This window comes from Chaetodon trifascialis, chromosome 18 (genome assembly GCF_039877785.1).
Source record: "Chaetodon trifascialis isolate fChaTrf1 chromosome 18, fChaTrf1.hap1, whole genome shotgun sequence".
NCBI lineage: Eukaryota > Metazoa > Chordata > Actinopteri > Chaetodontiformes > Chaetodontidae > Chaetodon > Chaetodon trifascialis.
Window position 1 is genome coordinate 2,632,677 of NC_092073.1, and position 15,243 is coordinate 2,647,919.

At 41.4% G+C, this 15,243-nt stretch overlaps 1 protein-coding gene across 6 annotated transcripts in view; it reads left to right on the forward strand.

Moving 5' to 3' along the window:
* plppr5b (phospholipid phosphatase related 5b) overlaps positions 1 to 15,243 on the forward strand; it is a 156,269-nt gene that overhangs the window by 40,947 nt on the left and 100,079 nt on the right. For 3 of the 6 annotated variants that reach the window (XM_070986378.1, XM_070986379.1, XM_070986377.1), the window contains exon 3: positions 355 to 543. In XM_070986378.1, the coding sequence (XP_070842479.1) occupies positions 355 to 543 (189 nt within the window). Of the gene's footprint in view, positions 1 to 4; positions 544 to 15,243 lie in introns of those variants that run through there. The other 3 variants (XM_070986382.1, XM_070986380.1, XM_070986381.1) reach the window with 2 other exon arrangements.

The following is a 15,243-nucleotide window of genomic DNA, read 5'->3' on the forward strand; positions in this document are numbered from 1 at the left end:
CTGTCAATCACACACACAGACGTGGAAGGGGGTAAGCCAAGCCTCCTCATCTCTTACATACTTGCACATCCTCACCCCCCCCACCCCCCACCCCCCCTCTCTCTGACACACACACACACACACACACACACACACACAGTCTGTAGTCGCAGCAGAAGCGAGCAGAGAAAGGCAGGGTGCTTGAGCCTCCGCCACGATCAGAGAGCGGCTCTTTGCGTGCAGCGGAGCCATCATGAGCCGGTCAGCGGGTTTCGATACCGCCGGAGAGGGGGAGGAGGCCGGCTAGGAGAGAGACAGAAAGGCTTTGTTCTAATTAAATGTCTCTCGCTCTCCTGCATCATGCTGTACTTCCAGCTGGTGATCATGGCGGGAACCGTCATGCTGGCCTACTACTTCGAGTACACCGACACCTTCAGCGTGCACGTGCAGGGCTTCTTCTGCTACGACACCACCTTCACCAAACCGTACCTGGGGCCGGAGGACAGCAGCGCCGTCCCGCCCGTCCTGCTCTACACCGTGGTGGCCGGGCTGCCCACGCTGCTGGTGAGTGCGCCCTTCATCCGCAAACTTCAGCCATCACACCTGCGAGCTCGCGGATGCTCACTTTTGAAACTGTAGATCACTGAAAGATAAAATCGTTTCCCTCAGCCGACTGATTGCCAGCTGTTTGAATCACTGGTGAATTATTTAGGTTATTTGACAAGCACAAGCATTGTGTGGATGCAGACGCGCCAGTATGGTTTTGGGTTCTGAAGTGTTGGTTGGACAAAGTAAGACATTTCCATCTTATTTTGAGCTGTAGAATCACTCGATGACAAACTGTCACAGTTTTCTGATGCTTCTTGAATAACTAATAATGAGAATATTTATTAGTCTGTGCCCTAAAAAAAACTCCTTTTGCTGCTGCCTCTCCAATATAATGCAAAATAAAGAGTCAAATGTCACATAAACTGTACATCAAATGTAAAGCCCACCTGTTTAATCTGCTGAATTTTTAGCCTCATTTCAGACCAGATAAATGATCTCGTTGATTTTTTCCCTCAGCATAGCCTGTTCTTTGAGATGACTTTTGCCTACTCGTTGCTCCATGATGTAATGTCAGAAATGACAATGTCAGATTTAAAAATACGTATCCAGACTGCTTCCCCATAACTCACTACACAAGATCAAATGTGAAACCTTCATGTTTATCTGTATTGACTTGTCCTGGAAATGCACCGATGTGAGATGACTGCTGGTCAGTCTGATGAATTATGAGCTGTCATCTTCGATGGAACGTTGTCCTCAGTAACTGTGTCAGGTTTCAGCCTCTGTGTAGATTACTGCTGACTCTGGTCTGATCTTACTTCACGATACAATGTCAAAAATGCCCATCAAATTAGAAATGGCATTTAAAAACTGAGGTGACTTGCCATTGCTCAGTAAACATGATCAAATGTGAAACCTACCTGTTCTACCTGTCTGCTTCAGAGTGGAGCCAAGAAAGATAAGTAAATATCAGATTGAACGATTATTAGCTGCTGTCTCTGAGGGAATATTGACCCCAGTTTTTAGTGTTGTCGTTGTTGTTGTTCTGCCTCTTGAGGGCAGTGCGAAGGCTGTAAATACAGCATTTATGTGTTATCACCTTATAGGTTCAGCTGATGCGATGAATGTGTCAGCAAACAGTTGCCTGCACATCCTGGACATACAAAGCAACATTAGCATTAATTTGGGTTGAGCTCAAGATCTGTTGAGCTGCTAAAAGCTCTCCTGTGTGTTCATCAGCTGGTCACTGGCAGCTGCCGAGCAGGTAGTGTATGGTAGGCTTATCTGAGCTTGACTTTAAATTTCAGCGTTGGAAATGTGCTATCGATAAAGGAAACGTTGTTCATTGAAACGTTTGTGTTGGAAAAAATTGTATTGGCTCTGAAAAAGAATTTGCACTGAAAATGTCCCACTGAAAAATAAAACACAATCATTAAAAGTTATTTGAATTTTAGATTTTTTGATTTCAATGTGTATTTCAATGACAGTCGTCAGGCTTTTTTTTTTCCTACCCTTTCAGGCTTTTATGTTTTCAGTTTCAACTTTCTGTTTCTGTTGTATTGTGTGGGGGGAGGGGTTTTGAGGGAGGTGCAAAGAGAGAGTCATTTGCACATCTACAAAGCCTCAGATATGACCACACACTGCACATAGCATCTGCTTCCATGAGTTCACCTGGTCTGCCAGTGGGTTGCTGGAACAGGTGCTAACCTTAGCTAATGTCAGCTGTCAGAGCTAAGCTAAGTCAAGCCAGCTCCTACCTGGGTTTTGTTAAAAAACCAAGACAGACGTAGAGAAATTTGATTGATTGAAAGATTGTCATTGAAAAACACATCAAAATACAAAAATATCTAAATAATTTGTTAAGGTTATAGTACATCTTTTCCAGTGTTTCAATGACAGTATATCCTTTTTCAATGCCAAATTTGATTCCTATGCCAAATGTAAACTGATTGTATGACAAGAGCTGCCTGCTGCTCTGACTGATGAGAGTGGAGTTTGTGGGCCAGAAAACCAAACCAATGACCTTTAAGAGGCTTGTTAGTTTGACTGACATCTTCCAAAGTTCTCATTTGATCCATTGTGAATATTAAAATATAGATTGGTGCAGCTATGACATACAGCTTCCTGGCAGATCACAGCTGACTTGTGCCTTAGCTAACTTCTGTGATGTGATGCTTCAAATGACAGGAACATATTTAAATTGTGTAGAGACTATGTTGTCATCTCACAGCTCAGTCAAAAAGATCAAATGAGAAACCTTCGACATGTGTATCTGTATTGATTAGATGTCTTCCAAGTGGAGCCATCCAACATGACTATTTTTTATCTGGTCAGTCTAATGAGTTATTTGTCAGTAAGCTATCATGTCAGGGAGCATAGGTCACAAATGGTCCCTGATGTGATTATTTAAGTACAACATCTGCATATATTCCTGTGGTTTTTGCCTTATAACCACAAAATAACAGGTTTAGACTTAAGTTGGACTGCAGAGGTGTCCTTCAGTCATCATATTAACTCCCTGAATGAATGATGTTTGTGTTAGTTTTCACTGCTCATGTACTGCTCTGCCAGTTATGAGCTGACTGTGGAATGAACGTATAACCTGTAGCCAGCAGGGGTGCAGTGCACCTTGAATGTTAAGTGCATGATTACTGCTGCAGAAGCTGGTCTGAAGTTTACACACCGTAACCCTGCTCTGGACTGTCTGTACACCTCTGTGTCTGTTTCAGCTGCTCGCATGCTTGCCTGTCTACACACACACACACACACACGCACACACATACACACACACACACACACACACACACACACACTACACTGTTGTGTTCTCATAAATTTTGGGGACATTGCACAGACTTACCCAAACCATAACCATGATAACTCTGACCCTAACCTTGAGCTAAAGCTAGCCTTACCCTGACCTTAAACCAAGTCTTCACCCTAAAATTAAATGATTTATACAGTGGGGACTTGTGTTTTGTCCTCTTAAGGAAGGCAAGTCCCCACAATGTGACTGTAAACAGATCCCCACAACATGACTAATATACATCCACACGCACACACACAGCTGAAATCACCATGGAAAACTGAACACAGCCAGGCATCCTGCCACATCACTCAGCACACGGTCTCAAAGCAGCAATATTGCATTTAACCAGATTTAGCAGCATAAGTTTGCTTCTATCTCTGCTGCCCTGAGACTTTCTCTTTGATGGCAGCCTTCACTGCTCTGCATACCACTTCTGATGTAATTAAGTTGGGATGTGTTTATTCATACTGACAGGGTATTCAACATGTAGCGTGGTAGTACAAGTGAGCAGGCTCAGTGCAACATGAGCCTGGACTTGGACTAAGCATAAGAGATTGTATTGGTACAGAACAGACAGCATGTTAACGTGTTTTCCTTTTCAAATTAGAGTAGAACAAGGGAAAGCAACCATGATAACTAAAGCTTAACAATCCGAATGATGCTTCTTTAGGAAATTGTATTGTCTGGATGATCCAGCTAGAGGCAGATGGTGTGAGGTTTTCACAGTTTATTAATCCAGTAATAATAGTAATAATTCTACTGCATCTTATACTGTAAATGGTCACATCATATTGTAACCTGCTTTATTGTAAACTGCTGTAATCGACCACTGTGATGTGTGTAGAGGTGCATGTGGACATTTTGTAGCAGCCTGGTGTTGGTTTCACATGATTCAATGAGGGTAAACACAGTGGCCATCCGTTTGTGATGGCACCGAGCTCTGATGCTGCAAATCAGATCAGAAGCTGCAGATTTATCAACATATGTGTCCTGCTAAGTTCAGATGGCTGCAGGGTTTTAATGAGCTGAAGGAGAAACCTTTCATACAGTGTAAAGCAGCTGATACCGTAAGAATCACCCATAATCATTTATAGAGAAATGCAGAATGATTGACTGTTGTTAACTTCAATTTTAAAACATCTACTGGTTGGAAAGTGTTCAATTAAATTTGTTTATTGATATTTTTAGTCTCAAGTCTAAGATACGTTTGCTACCAATATACTAACAACTCACTTGAAGGTGCCCCATTTGAATGAGTGTCCCAGCTGTCTGTGCCTGTCCTCCCACCCATGCACCAAAACACCACACAGCTGGGCAAACACAATTTCATGGTCAGGGACATATCAAACCGTCAGAGCACTGTTGATTTATGGCACAGATGAATAAGATACAGTATATCAGGTTGTGGATACACACACATTAGTTGAATGCATGTATTGCTTGTTTGGTTATGCACATGAGATTTGTTGACAAGAAGAGAAACCTTATTCTTTGAAAATGAAGTGCTTCAAAATTCTGATTGAGGCTACTCATGAAAGAAAAAAAAAGAATTTGTAAAATGTTATCAAAGTATCAAAATTCTGACTATAAAAAAAGTTTTGATCACACTCAAATTATTAACTGTATGGTTGGAAGCCGTTTATTATTAACTGTGCATAGTTAAAATGACATATTTCTGTGTTTATCTACAGTTTTGAATGTTTTTTTTTTCTTCAAAACAGACTGCATTCCTCTGTCATTACTGCCAGAAGTCAAAAAAAGACAAACAGTGAGCCAACCTGAACACTGTGAAAAGGCTAATTTAAATTTGTGCATTTTCTATGAAAGTGGCTCCTGTTCAGAAGCAATATTAAGTGAGTGACCGTCACCAGCACTACCATGCCAAATATTTCAATCCAGTCATGGTCAGTACAGCACAGAGATCAGGCAACTTTGACAAAAACACATTTGTTTTTATGTTTTCTGTCATGGATTTTTCAATTAGAGCAAGTTTATCATATATTGAATATCATTTATCAAATATCAAAAAGTTAGTTTTGAATCTATAATGAAGTGAAATCCATAGATACTTGGATGGGAAATCAGTCATGGTCTGCAGTAAAGTAATATGTGATGTCATACTAAGATAAAAAGTGTGAAGAGAGTGCTTCTTTCTAGACTTACACACACATGTCTAGCAGGGACTTAGGGGAGTTGTGTTGTTTGTCAATGAACAGGACAGCTTCTTCTTCCTGCTGAGACTACGAAAAAGTAATGAGTAGCTGTGATGCAAGCTTCAGCAGTCCCGGAGGGGAAAAACAAAATGCTTTAAAGGTACTCGATAGAACAGCATTTAAAGGACAGGCTCATGTTTTTTCAAGTGTGCCTCATCACAACATGCCTCATCATCACCTGTGCTATAGTGCAGACAAATAAAGGCTGGTCTTTAATAAAGGTTAGGTACAATGAGGAGGGATGGAATTACCTGAATCCTAACAGGCATGCCACCCTGCTGCTCCTTACAGACATACTGTTTTCATTCACTAGTTATTTGCACTCGCTTCTACTCTGCTGTCTGTGTTTCTTTAACACCATTAAGTTATTGTCTATAAAATGCAATACTTCTTGCAGAGAAAAACCTACCAGGAGCAGGAAAGCTTTAGTTCAAGTTTAAACCTAACTGAGGGGAAGAGAAAGCAACAGTCTCAGTTTTTCAGCTAGGGAGGTGCTTTACTACAGTGTACTTCAATTAGATATGCTTATAAAACAAGGCAAATCAAACACCGTAGCCTGGTTCATCCTGTAGTTGAACTAAATAAAGGCTTGGGCCACTATTTAAGATTTAATTTTGTTTGGCTTTGGCAGTATGCGGTAGACAAAAGTTCCAATATTTTTTATATGAAATTCCCTGTTTGTGTTGTTATTCCTTTACTGCAGCTCAACAAGCACCGGCCTAAAAACACTGGAATACTGGAAGATACTGTTTTGATTCGTCTAACCCAGCCTGCTGAAGCCTCAGATTAGCTTCACCAGCTGCACTTGTTAATGGATTTTACATAGAACAAGGATCTCTCACAGTGGAATTAGATTGGCATGAAACACTTCAGTTTGAAGCATCCATACAAAAGACAAGTTAGAAAATATATGGTTCTCACAAAAGTACATTTCAGCAAAATATATCCAATCACCAAGCTGTGTGTTCTGTGTTCGGTGGTGTGCACCACCGGTGGAGGCTGGGAAGCCAACGATTACAGTTGAGAGAAAGCTGATTTACAATCTGTTGTTTAAATCAGTTCACTCTAAAATTCTGGGTTCTTTTGAATGACTTCAGCAATCATGCCCTGCCTTTTTGTTCTCAACTGCTATGATCTGTTTTGAATTTACTACTGCTCTGATTTACACCTCTGACTGGCTTCTTGTCCAGAGCAATGGTTGGCAAGGCATATGGATATCCATCCATCCATCCATCCATCCATCCATCCATCCATCCATCCATTTTCTATGCCGCTTATCCCTTTTGGGGTCGCGGGGGGGCCGGAGCCTATCTCGGCTGTCAACAGGTGAGAGGCGGGGTACACCCTGGACCGGTCGCCAGCCGATCACAGGGCACAAACACACAACCATTCACACTCACACCTAGGGGCAATTTTAGAGTCACCAAACCTAATGAGCATGTGTTTGGTCTGTGGGAGGAAGCCGGAGTGCCCGGAGAGAACCCACGCATGCACGGGAAGAACATGCAAACTTCGCACAGAAAGGCCGGGAATCGAACCTGCGACCTTCTTGCTGTGAGGCACGCGCAAACATGATTTCTCTGAAATTAAGCAGAAATAACTTAAGTGGTGTACTGGCCTTGTTGTGGCCACAACATAAACTTATAGGAACACAACATTATCCAGGAGTGTCCTGACCTTCAATATTAATAACACTGAAGAGATGGCTTGGAATAAATAAATAAATAAATAAATAAATAAATAAATAAATAAATAAATAAATCGGGAAAAAAAGCCTTATGTCTGTGCACAGAAGGACAGATCCTTGAAAACTGTGATAGCACTTGTAGCTCAGTCATTTACACTCAGACATCACATTGATAAGACTGTCAGTCACCTGCATGGCTCAGTGCCTCTCTGAAGGAAAGAGGGAGAGGTTTATTAATCTTTACCAACAGCTACCGGTAATGAAAGCAGAAACACCAAAAGCAATGCCTATTTTAAATCATGTCTCTCCATGATATCCACCAATATTGTCTTCTAATGCCATCTTTCCAACTTTGTAGCTGTAATCTCTGCTGTTTAAAAAGGTCTGTGCAGGTCACCTCTTTCTGTTCATTCCTTGCAGCAGGTAGTGTGTCTTATGTGTAGTGAGGTGTTAAGTAAGGCTGTGGAGGTCTGGGTGGTGGATGGACATGCAGCACATCTGACTTTCATGTATGAGGCCTTAGTTCTTGTCCTATCCCAGACGTGCAGTTATCATGTGTCTTTTTATTTGCCTTAACCAGGATCTTTCCTGTGCTTTTGTCATAGCTGCCATGCACAGATGTTGTATTTTTTTAAGTGATTCATACAGCTCTGGTGTAGTTCTCATCTATGGTTGTTTTCCCAGTTGGAAAAGCAGCCAATCAGAGCTTTGTGAATGAGAAATGGGGACATCATTATTTTGTGCCAGGCCGAGCAAAATGACGCAGAAAAAGTCATGACGATGGCACCACGCAGGCATGAGATGGACGTAGCTGTACAGGCGTTGACTTACAGAAATAACAACTCTGCGTAACGCTAACGACAAACCTTATCTTCCTCTAGTAACGTTGTGTTTATGACATAATGACAGAATACCGGAGCCCACCACAACATCCCTTACTTTAAGCTCCAACTTCATTTAACTTTGTTCTCATGTGCATTTTTCGAGGGTGATTAGATGGTTTTTGTTAGTTTGTTTGTTTGTTTGTTTGTTGCACTTGACACTTCCTTCTCATTCTGCGTTCCCCTCAGTTCAGAAAAGCCCTGACAGTCTGAGTATTTGCTTTCAGAATCCTGTGGATGTGTGATAGACATGATTGGCAGCTTGTAAATCATAGAATATTCTGTGACATTGCCAGCTTTGGTCGGGCTGCTTTCGAGGCATATGTGAAAAGCCATGTGGTGTAGATTAGGTCAGAGACTCATTTGACTTGATAGAAGTCACTTGTTGGTTGTCCTGGAGTGGTTGATTACCTGTCTGCGGGTTTAATGCCATGGTAGCTAGTTTGCGTAAAAGTGTAGCACAGGGGATGTTCTTCCAAGAGAGAATAGGACACTGTGATGTCTATCTGCAATCTGGTTAACACCGCTGTGTGTGATGTTACACGCCCTGTTTTTAGACGTGTTTTCTGAAGACTTTTTCACATGGAAACCATGTCCGGGGATGTCCAGGCTGGTTTGGTCTTCTCAGTACACTCTTCCTCCTTCCACCTGTTCTGCGTAGGACTCATTGCAGTTGTGCATTGTGTTCATTCACCATAAATCATCAAGTTCTGCTTTTCAAAATTAGAAAGTGACAATTGATTATCTGGCACTAATCATTTTGAGTGAAATGATTTTTGACAGCGTTTGCAGTGATCATCTCCACGGTCACAGTTCACACCGTGATGCTATTCAGTACAACTCAAGTCTGATCTGTTGGCCACTCAGCAGCTACGCTGGAACAGTACAGGGTTTTCAAAGTCTGACACTGCAGTTCTCATCATTTTCAGACTTGGAAATACACTGTTGATGTATGGTCAGTGACATAGCTGTGGGCTACTACCAAAATCCTTTTTTTTAGCCTACATTTATTTACAATTTGGCAAATTGACACCATTAAAAATATGCTGAATTTGCTTTTTGCTGTTTCTGTTAGCAATGTAGCCATGCATATGCATGACAGATATTACTGGATCACTCTGATTCTAAAGAAAACCAAAAACTTCTGATTCTCCTACAAATCCTGTCATTACAGGGACAGCCTTTTTCTTGAAATTCTTTAATTGCATAATTTCTACATCCATAATTCTCAGTGGGTTTATGGATGGTCATCAGAAATAACGATCTCTTGAGAAACAGAGCTATGACTCAGAAAAGAGAATGATTTTTCATGCACATTGCAGTTAAGCCAGCCGCTAAGGGTTTTAAAGTACCTTTATTGCCTCCATGAGCACCTCCATGTATCACAGCCACTACTGCAGCTGCACCAACCACTGACCATGTTGACGAGTCAAATCAGCAGGCAAACTATAATAGGTAACTTCCAGTTGTTTTTAGAGCACCAGTATGCACCTGTCCCTTTCACCTCAAGCAATATCATTATCCCACATCCCTTCCTCTACACCCCATCTTCAACTCTCCTGCATTCACTGGGGATGCACCCCACAGTGTGAACACCTCTGCTTTAGGACATCCAAACCAACCCAGTCTCCCACAACATATATTCAAGTGTTAGCAGAAGAAGAAGAAGAAGAAGAAGAAGAAGAAGAAGAAGCCTTTATTGTCACACCACATAGTACATGCACACACACACACACACACACACACACACACACACACACACACACACACACACACACACACACACACACACACACACACACACACACACACACACGCCATGCTTGGAGAAATTTCCTCTCCGCTTTTGACCCATCCTGGTTGTCCTTCCTCTGCGGCAGACCAGGAGCGGTGGGTTGCCATCCAACCAGTGCCCAGGGACCCAGTTTCTTTATTGTCACCATTGGTCGTGATCTTCATGCATGATTTTTAGAGGGGGAGTTTCATTTTATGGAGGGTCCCCCAGGTCAACACACTCCACACAGAAAGGCCCCTTTCCTCTCGAGATAAGGGCAGCAGACACCGAAGGCATGGTGGGAATCAAACACGGGACCTTGTTGCTGTGAGGCGACAGTGTTGCCACTGTGGAGGAAAGTGTTTCCTCTATTATGTTCATGGGCAGTGCATCCTGACTGGTGCCTCAAGGCAGTTTTCACATGTTCAGTATTTAATTTGACGTTAGCTGTCTCAGCAGAAGATGAAATAATGAATGGGTATCTTTACTGTGCCATGCACACAGCACTGTGGTGGATTCTGGAGAGGGCTGAATGTGCGTCCGTGCCATGGAGTTGGTTCTGTGCAAACGGAGACACATGGAGGGTGTTTGCCTCTGCAATCAGTGTGTTTTATTTATCTTCATCACATTTTTACCGTTTGACCTTTGAAGGTGCAGGGCGAGTACAGTGACCTCACGTGTGAAGAGGGAAACAATCTGACATTCTATAAGTTGTGGAAAAGTCATTCATCAGTATTGACATTTCTGCAGAACTCTGACTCACTGGATTAAACCATACAGGTGATATTATTATTACTGATAACCTGCTGGGGATTAAACAACAAACTTATGATTAAAACAGAACTGCCCACAGTTACAGTGCTCACCACCTGCGTACTTCATTCTTGCAAATTGCAAGATGCATTATTCTGCTGGTGTTCATTATCACTGCTTCAGCAGCTTCCAGGACAAACTGAGTAACTAAACCATGGAAAAACAAACAAACAGATCCACAGATTCCTAATTACCAACATCATCCAGAATGGGAGTATTCCAGAAGACAACAGGGTGTCCATATATTTTTCCATCTCCTCTCACACTGCCACACAAAACAGCAACGATTGAAATGCATAACGCACATTGTCTCCCACTGTTCTCAGTAAACTATTTTCTTTCCAAGAATAAAAGTGCCATAAAGATGGATGTGCATCAGCACAGCAGAGAGCTTGGCAGAAAGCATCAGCCTGCAGCACCCAGCTCCTGAGAGTAAGATCCATCTGAAAAATAAAAACACAGCTAATCCCAGTATACGCCACATTCCTGGCCCGACTTTATTGATTTATTTTTATTGATGATTGTTTACTTTTCCTGTGAATTCTTTACTTGACAAAGACAATGGGCTTCACACCTATTTGTATGGACAGATTTGTTCTTCTGTGGCTTGTGTGAGTGATTTAAGTGAATTTGTGGTCATATTTCGAATTCTTTTTTATTTTTTCTCTCTCTCGCTCAGGTGAGAAACTGAAAGTGAATGGTCCAGACCTGTCACGGGTCACATTCAGAAGTGTGGCTTTTTCCACAGTGGGAAAAAAAAAACACTTGCATGTCTTAAGGATGATGGTATCGAATTAATTTAGTGTTTAAATATGATACCAAATGAAATATGCTATGTGACTGACATAAAATTGGTATTCATTTCACCACATCATCATCATAGCTGCCAATTTACAGTGAAATTTAACAGATTTTATGACTTTTATTAGCATATTTCAGAACAGCAACTTCAGTCGTTGGTGACAAGACTCTCTCTCAGCTGTCTTGGGGTGTTTCCCTGTTCAAGATCATCCTGTTACACCTGGCAGTGTAACATCACCTAATGTGGGCAATTATTCTCTTTGATGTAATATAATGTTACCTCGTTGCCTGCTGATCTCTGACTGCAGGAGCACAACAGGCTGCCTTGTTTTGCACTTTTAGGGATATTGATCAAATCTCATGAACATGCACCTTCTCATGTACAGGTGGTATTCATCGCCCTGAAAGCAACTGCTTACAACGAGTTTGCACAGCAGGAATTTGATGAATCTAACTTGGAAAACGTCTGAGCAAACCTCAGAGAAGAAGAAGGAACTTGAAAAATAACTGTTTAATTAGTTATTCTGATATGGAGAACTGATCACAGTGCTCTCACTGCACTGAACTTATTATTATTTTCTTATGAGGTAACATGAGCCTGCAACTTCATGAGCTCTAAACTTGCAGGCTGTCTTTTTATCTCCATTTTCTTTACAAATCAGAATTGACCTGCTAAACATCATAGCTGCCAAGTAAAGACAGTTTAGCCAGACTGACCTTTATGGTGCTTTTCATGAGTTGATTTGTGTTCTCTGCTGACATTCTATGTGTTGATGTAGAGCTTGATGGATAAAGCAAACATGGCGTTGATGTGCTCATCTGTGACACAAAAGCACTGCCTCTTCACTGCAGGGAATTAAATAAGAAGCAGTTCTAAGGTTACTGTTAACTGGCAAAGTGTCTATTCCACACTAAACTCAAACTCTAAATCCAAAGCTCATGTACCATGGCACATTTGAAAAAGGATCATGATAACATTTATATTCGGCATTCCAGTTCTGATCTCACATAAGCCCAGGGGTGTACTTTGTCCCTTGACCCTCCAATTTCAGCCAACTTCATTAATGTATGACCTCACCCATGCAAATGCACCCATTTCACTTTAATTAACATTCCAGTCCACAAGTTGGATGCAGTAGTTTTTAAAATATTACTACATGGTGCTGTGCAAAAAAAAGTAATGAGAGGAAGAGTAGGAGGAAGGGGGCAGTTAGAAGCTTAGCTGAGAGCCAAGGGAGACACATGCCACTCTAACATCTGCATTATAATCACGCAGTTAAGGATTTTCATCCTCATTTGTAATAGCCCAGATAACCTCTTGGAAGAACCCAGTCATAGATCTCAGTGTGGCAGATGAGATACCACAAAATACTAATTCACTTTGCCTCACATGACACATTGCAACTGCAGTGGGTTTGAAAACAGCAAAAGGCATACAACCAAATAAGACATAGTTTAGAATGTCCCTGTGATTTAGATGTGGTGGACTAGAGCCATATACAGTACTTGTTTCAGTAGTCAGGGGACACATGAACACAGAGGTTCTACAACAACTGAGGAAACCCCAAAACTGCGATACTATATATGAATGCTATTTCCTCCATTTATATACTTCCAGGGGCAAACTGGGTCTTTTGAATGTGTATACCAACTGTGCAACTCTTTAAAACCACGTACCTGCCAGTGTTTCCCAGCCTTTTTGAACCATGGCACATATTTGACATTAGAAAAAATCACAAGAACACACCACCAAACAAAAATGTCACAAAAAGTATATTTATTGAAATATAATGAAAATCTAGTCTCAATTTAATCTATTTACTTACCCAGTGTGAAACCTGGGCCTGCTAAGTTGAACACAAAGCTAATATTCTTGCAGGAATTGAAGAAAGACACACAGGAAGATTTCACCTGATTGGTGCTCTAAGCCGTAGAGCACCAATCAGGTGAAACTGGATAATCTTCCACAGCACACCTGATGATTTCTCACGGCACACTTATGTGTCACGGCACAGTGGTTGGGAAACACTGCCTTAAGCCATGCAATGAGTTAACAGGAATGAGTGAGAGTGGACACATTAAATACTTCAGAAAAGTGTAATTATTAACACTACAAAAAAGTACACTCCACTCCATCACAGTAATGGATCTTTAAGCAGAATTCATCTTATTGCAAGGCCGATTTTTTTGTCCCAGTCCGCCCCCGGCTTTTCTCATAAGTGTTCCGAAGCAGTCCATCTTACAGCAGGTTTTACTGCATGTCCCTGTTCAATGTCGCCACCCCCACCACTGTCATCAGCCATGGGAGCTGATGAAGACCACATGGCAAACATATAAAAAATTTTTGTGCATTTGGCAGTGTCGGTTTGAAGAGCCAGCCTCTTCTTGTCTTGTCTTACCTCCTTTTTGTTTTCTCTCGATTTTCGAAGATCCTAACAGATTACGTTACTAACGCAAAAGAGGGGAAGTGTTTCATGATATGATTGGGCAAGATGAGCCCCGTTATGTGTGAATGAAGAAAATAACCTATGGGCCACAGACCAGCGTGTGTCGAGGTGATGTTTTTTGTTTTTTTTTTGCTGAATGCATTACGCCGGAAAGGACCAAAGCGAAAGGAGTTGGTGTTTAACGATGTGATTGGGCCAGCCCAATGTCAATCGGGCCGCTGATCAACTGTCTGGTATTATGGGCAGGTCAGACCAATATTTTTTTCGGCCACTGGGAAAATGCCCACTGTGCCAGATGGTCAGTCCGTCCCTGTATACTTCTATTAATCTAGGAAATAACATGGAATAATTAAAACACTTATGGCACTTAAAAGTTTTGCTGATGCTTGCCATACCTAATTTCCCATCAGCCTCAGCTGTCCAGAAAAGTGTGTTTACCTTTACCTTTACTGATATGAATATTTAGATTAGAATATTATATTTGCCTCTGTCCTTTACTGCCATAAATTTTACTGATCTGACTTTTACACTACAAACAAACCACAGTAAAGACCAACCACAGGACTTTGTGATAGCAGCTATGTGAATATGGCATACATTCAAAAGCTAAGCTACTATTTAATCCATCTGCCAATCATTAACTGTCAAGGAAATAATCTGTAGAGGTGATCGATCTGATTATGTGAATATGATACTTTGGAAAACAGCGAAACAAGATGATTATGAGATAAGGTGTAATCTGATCTCAGACCAGGTATATGATTACAAGATTATTCCCCTTGTAAAAATCCAAGACTGGATGAAATTATTCTTGATATTGTAAAACATTGACTGTGGGGAAGAGTGTGGCCGTTTGTCAGAATGTGATGCATTCTTCCCCAGATACACAATGTGTCAGTCTAATGTTTATCAAACATAGACTGTATATAGATATATGCTTTGTCAGCTACCATAGAACGTATTCTTCAAAAGAATCACAGAAAAAAATCATATCAAAGGTCCTCAGTGTCATTGTGCAAGTGAATGATGGAGTGTGGTGTGATTAAGTTGAATCTGATTTTGACACTCCCATAACTGTAATACTTGGACTGTATTTATCGCAGTGCTGTACTGAGACATCAGATATGTGAACACCATCTCACCTCCATCTTCTGCATTTAGAGCTTCTAGACCTCTTGTGTCTCCCTCTCCCAGTCTTGTGTGTGGTGTGTGTCTTTGATGTGTCTTATTGTGTCACTTCGTCTCCTTTTCATTTTCCATGATGCTCGTTTCTGCCTCTGTCCCTCCCCA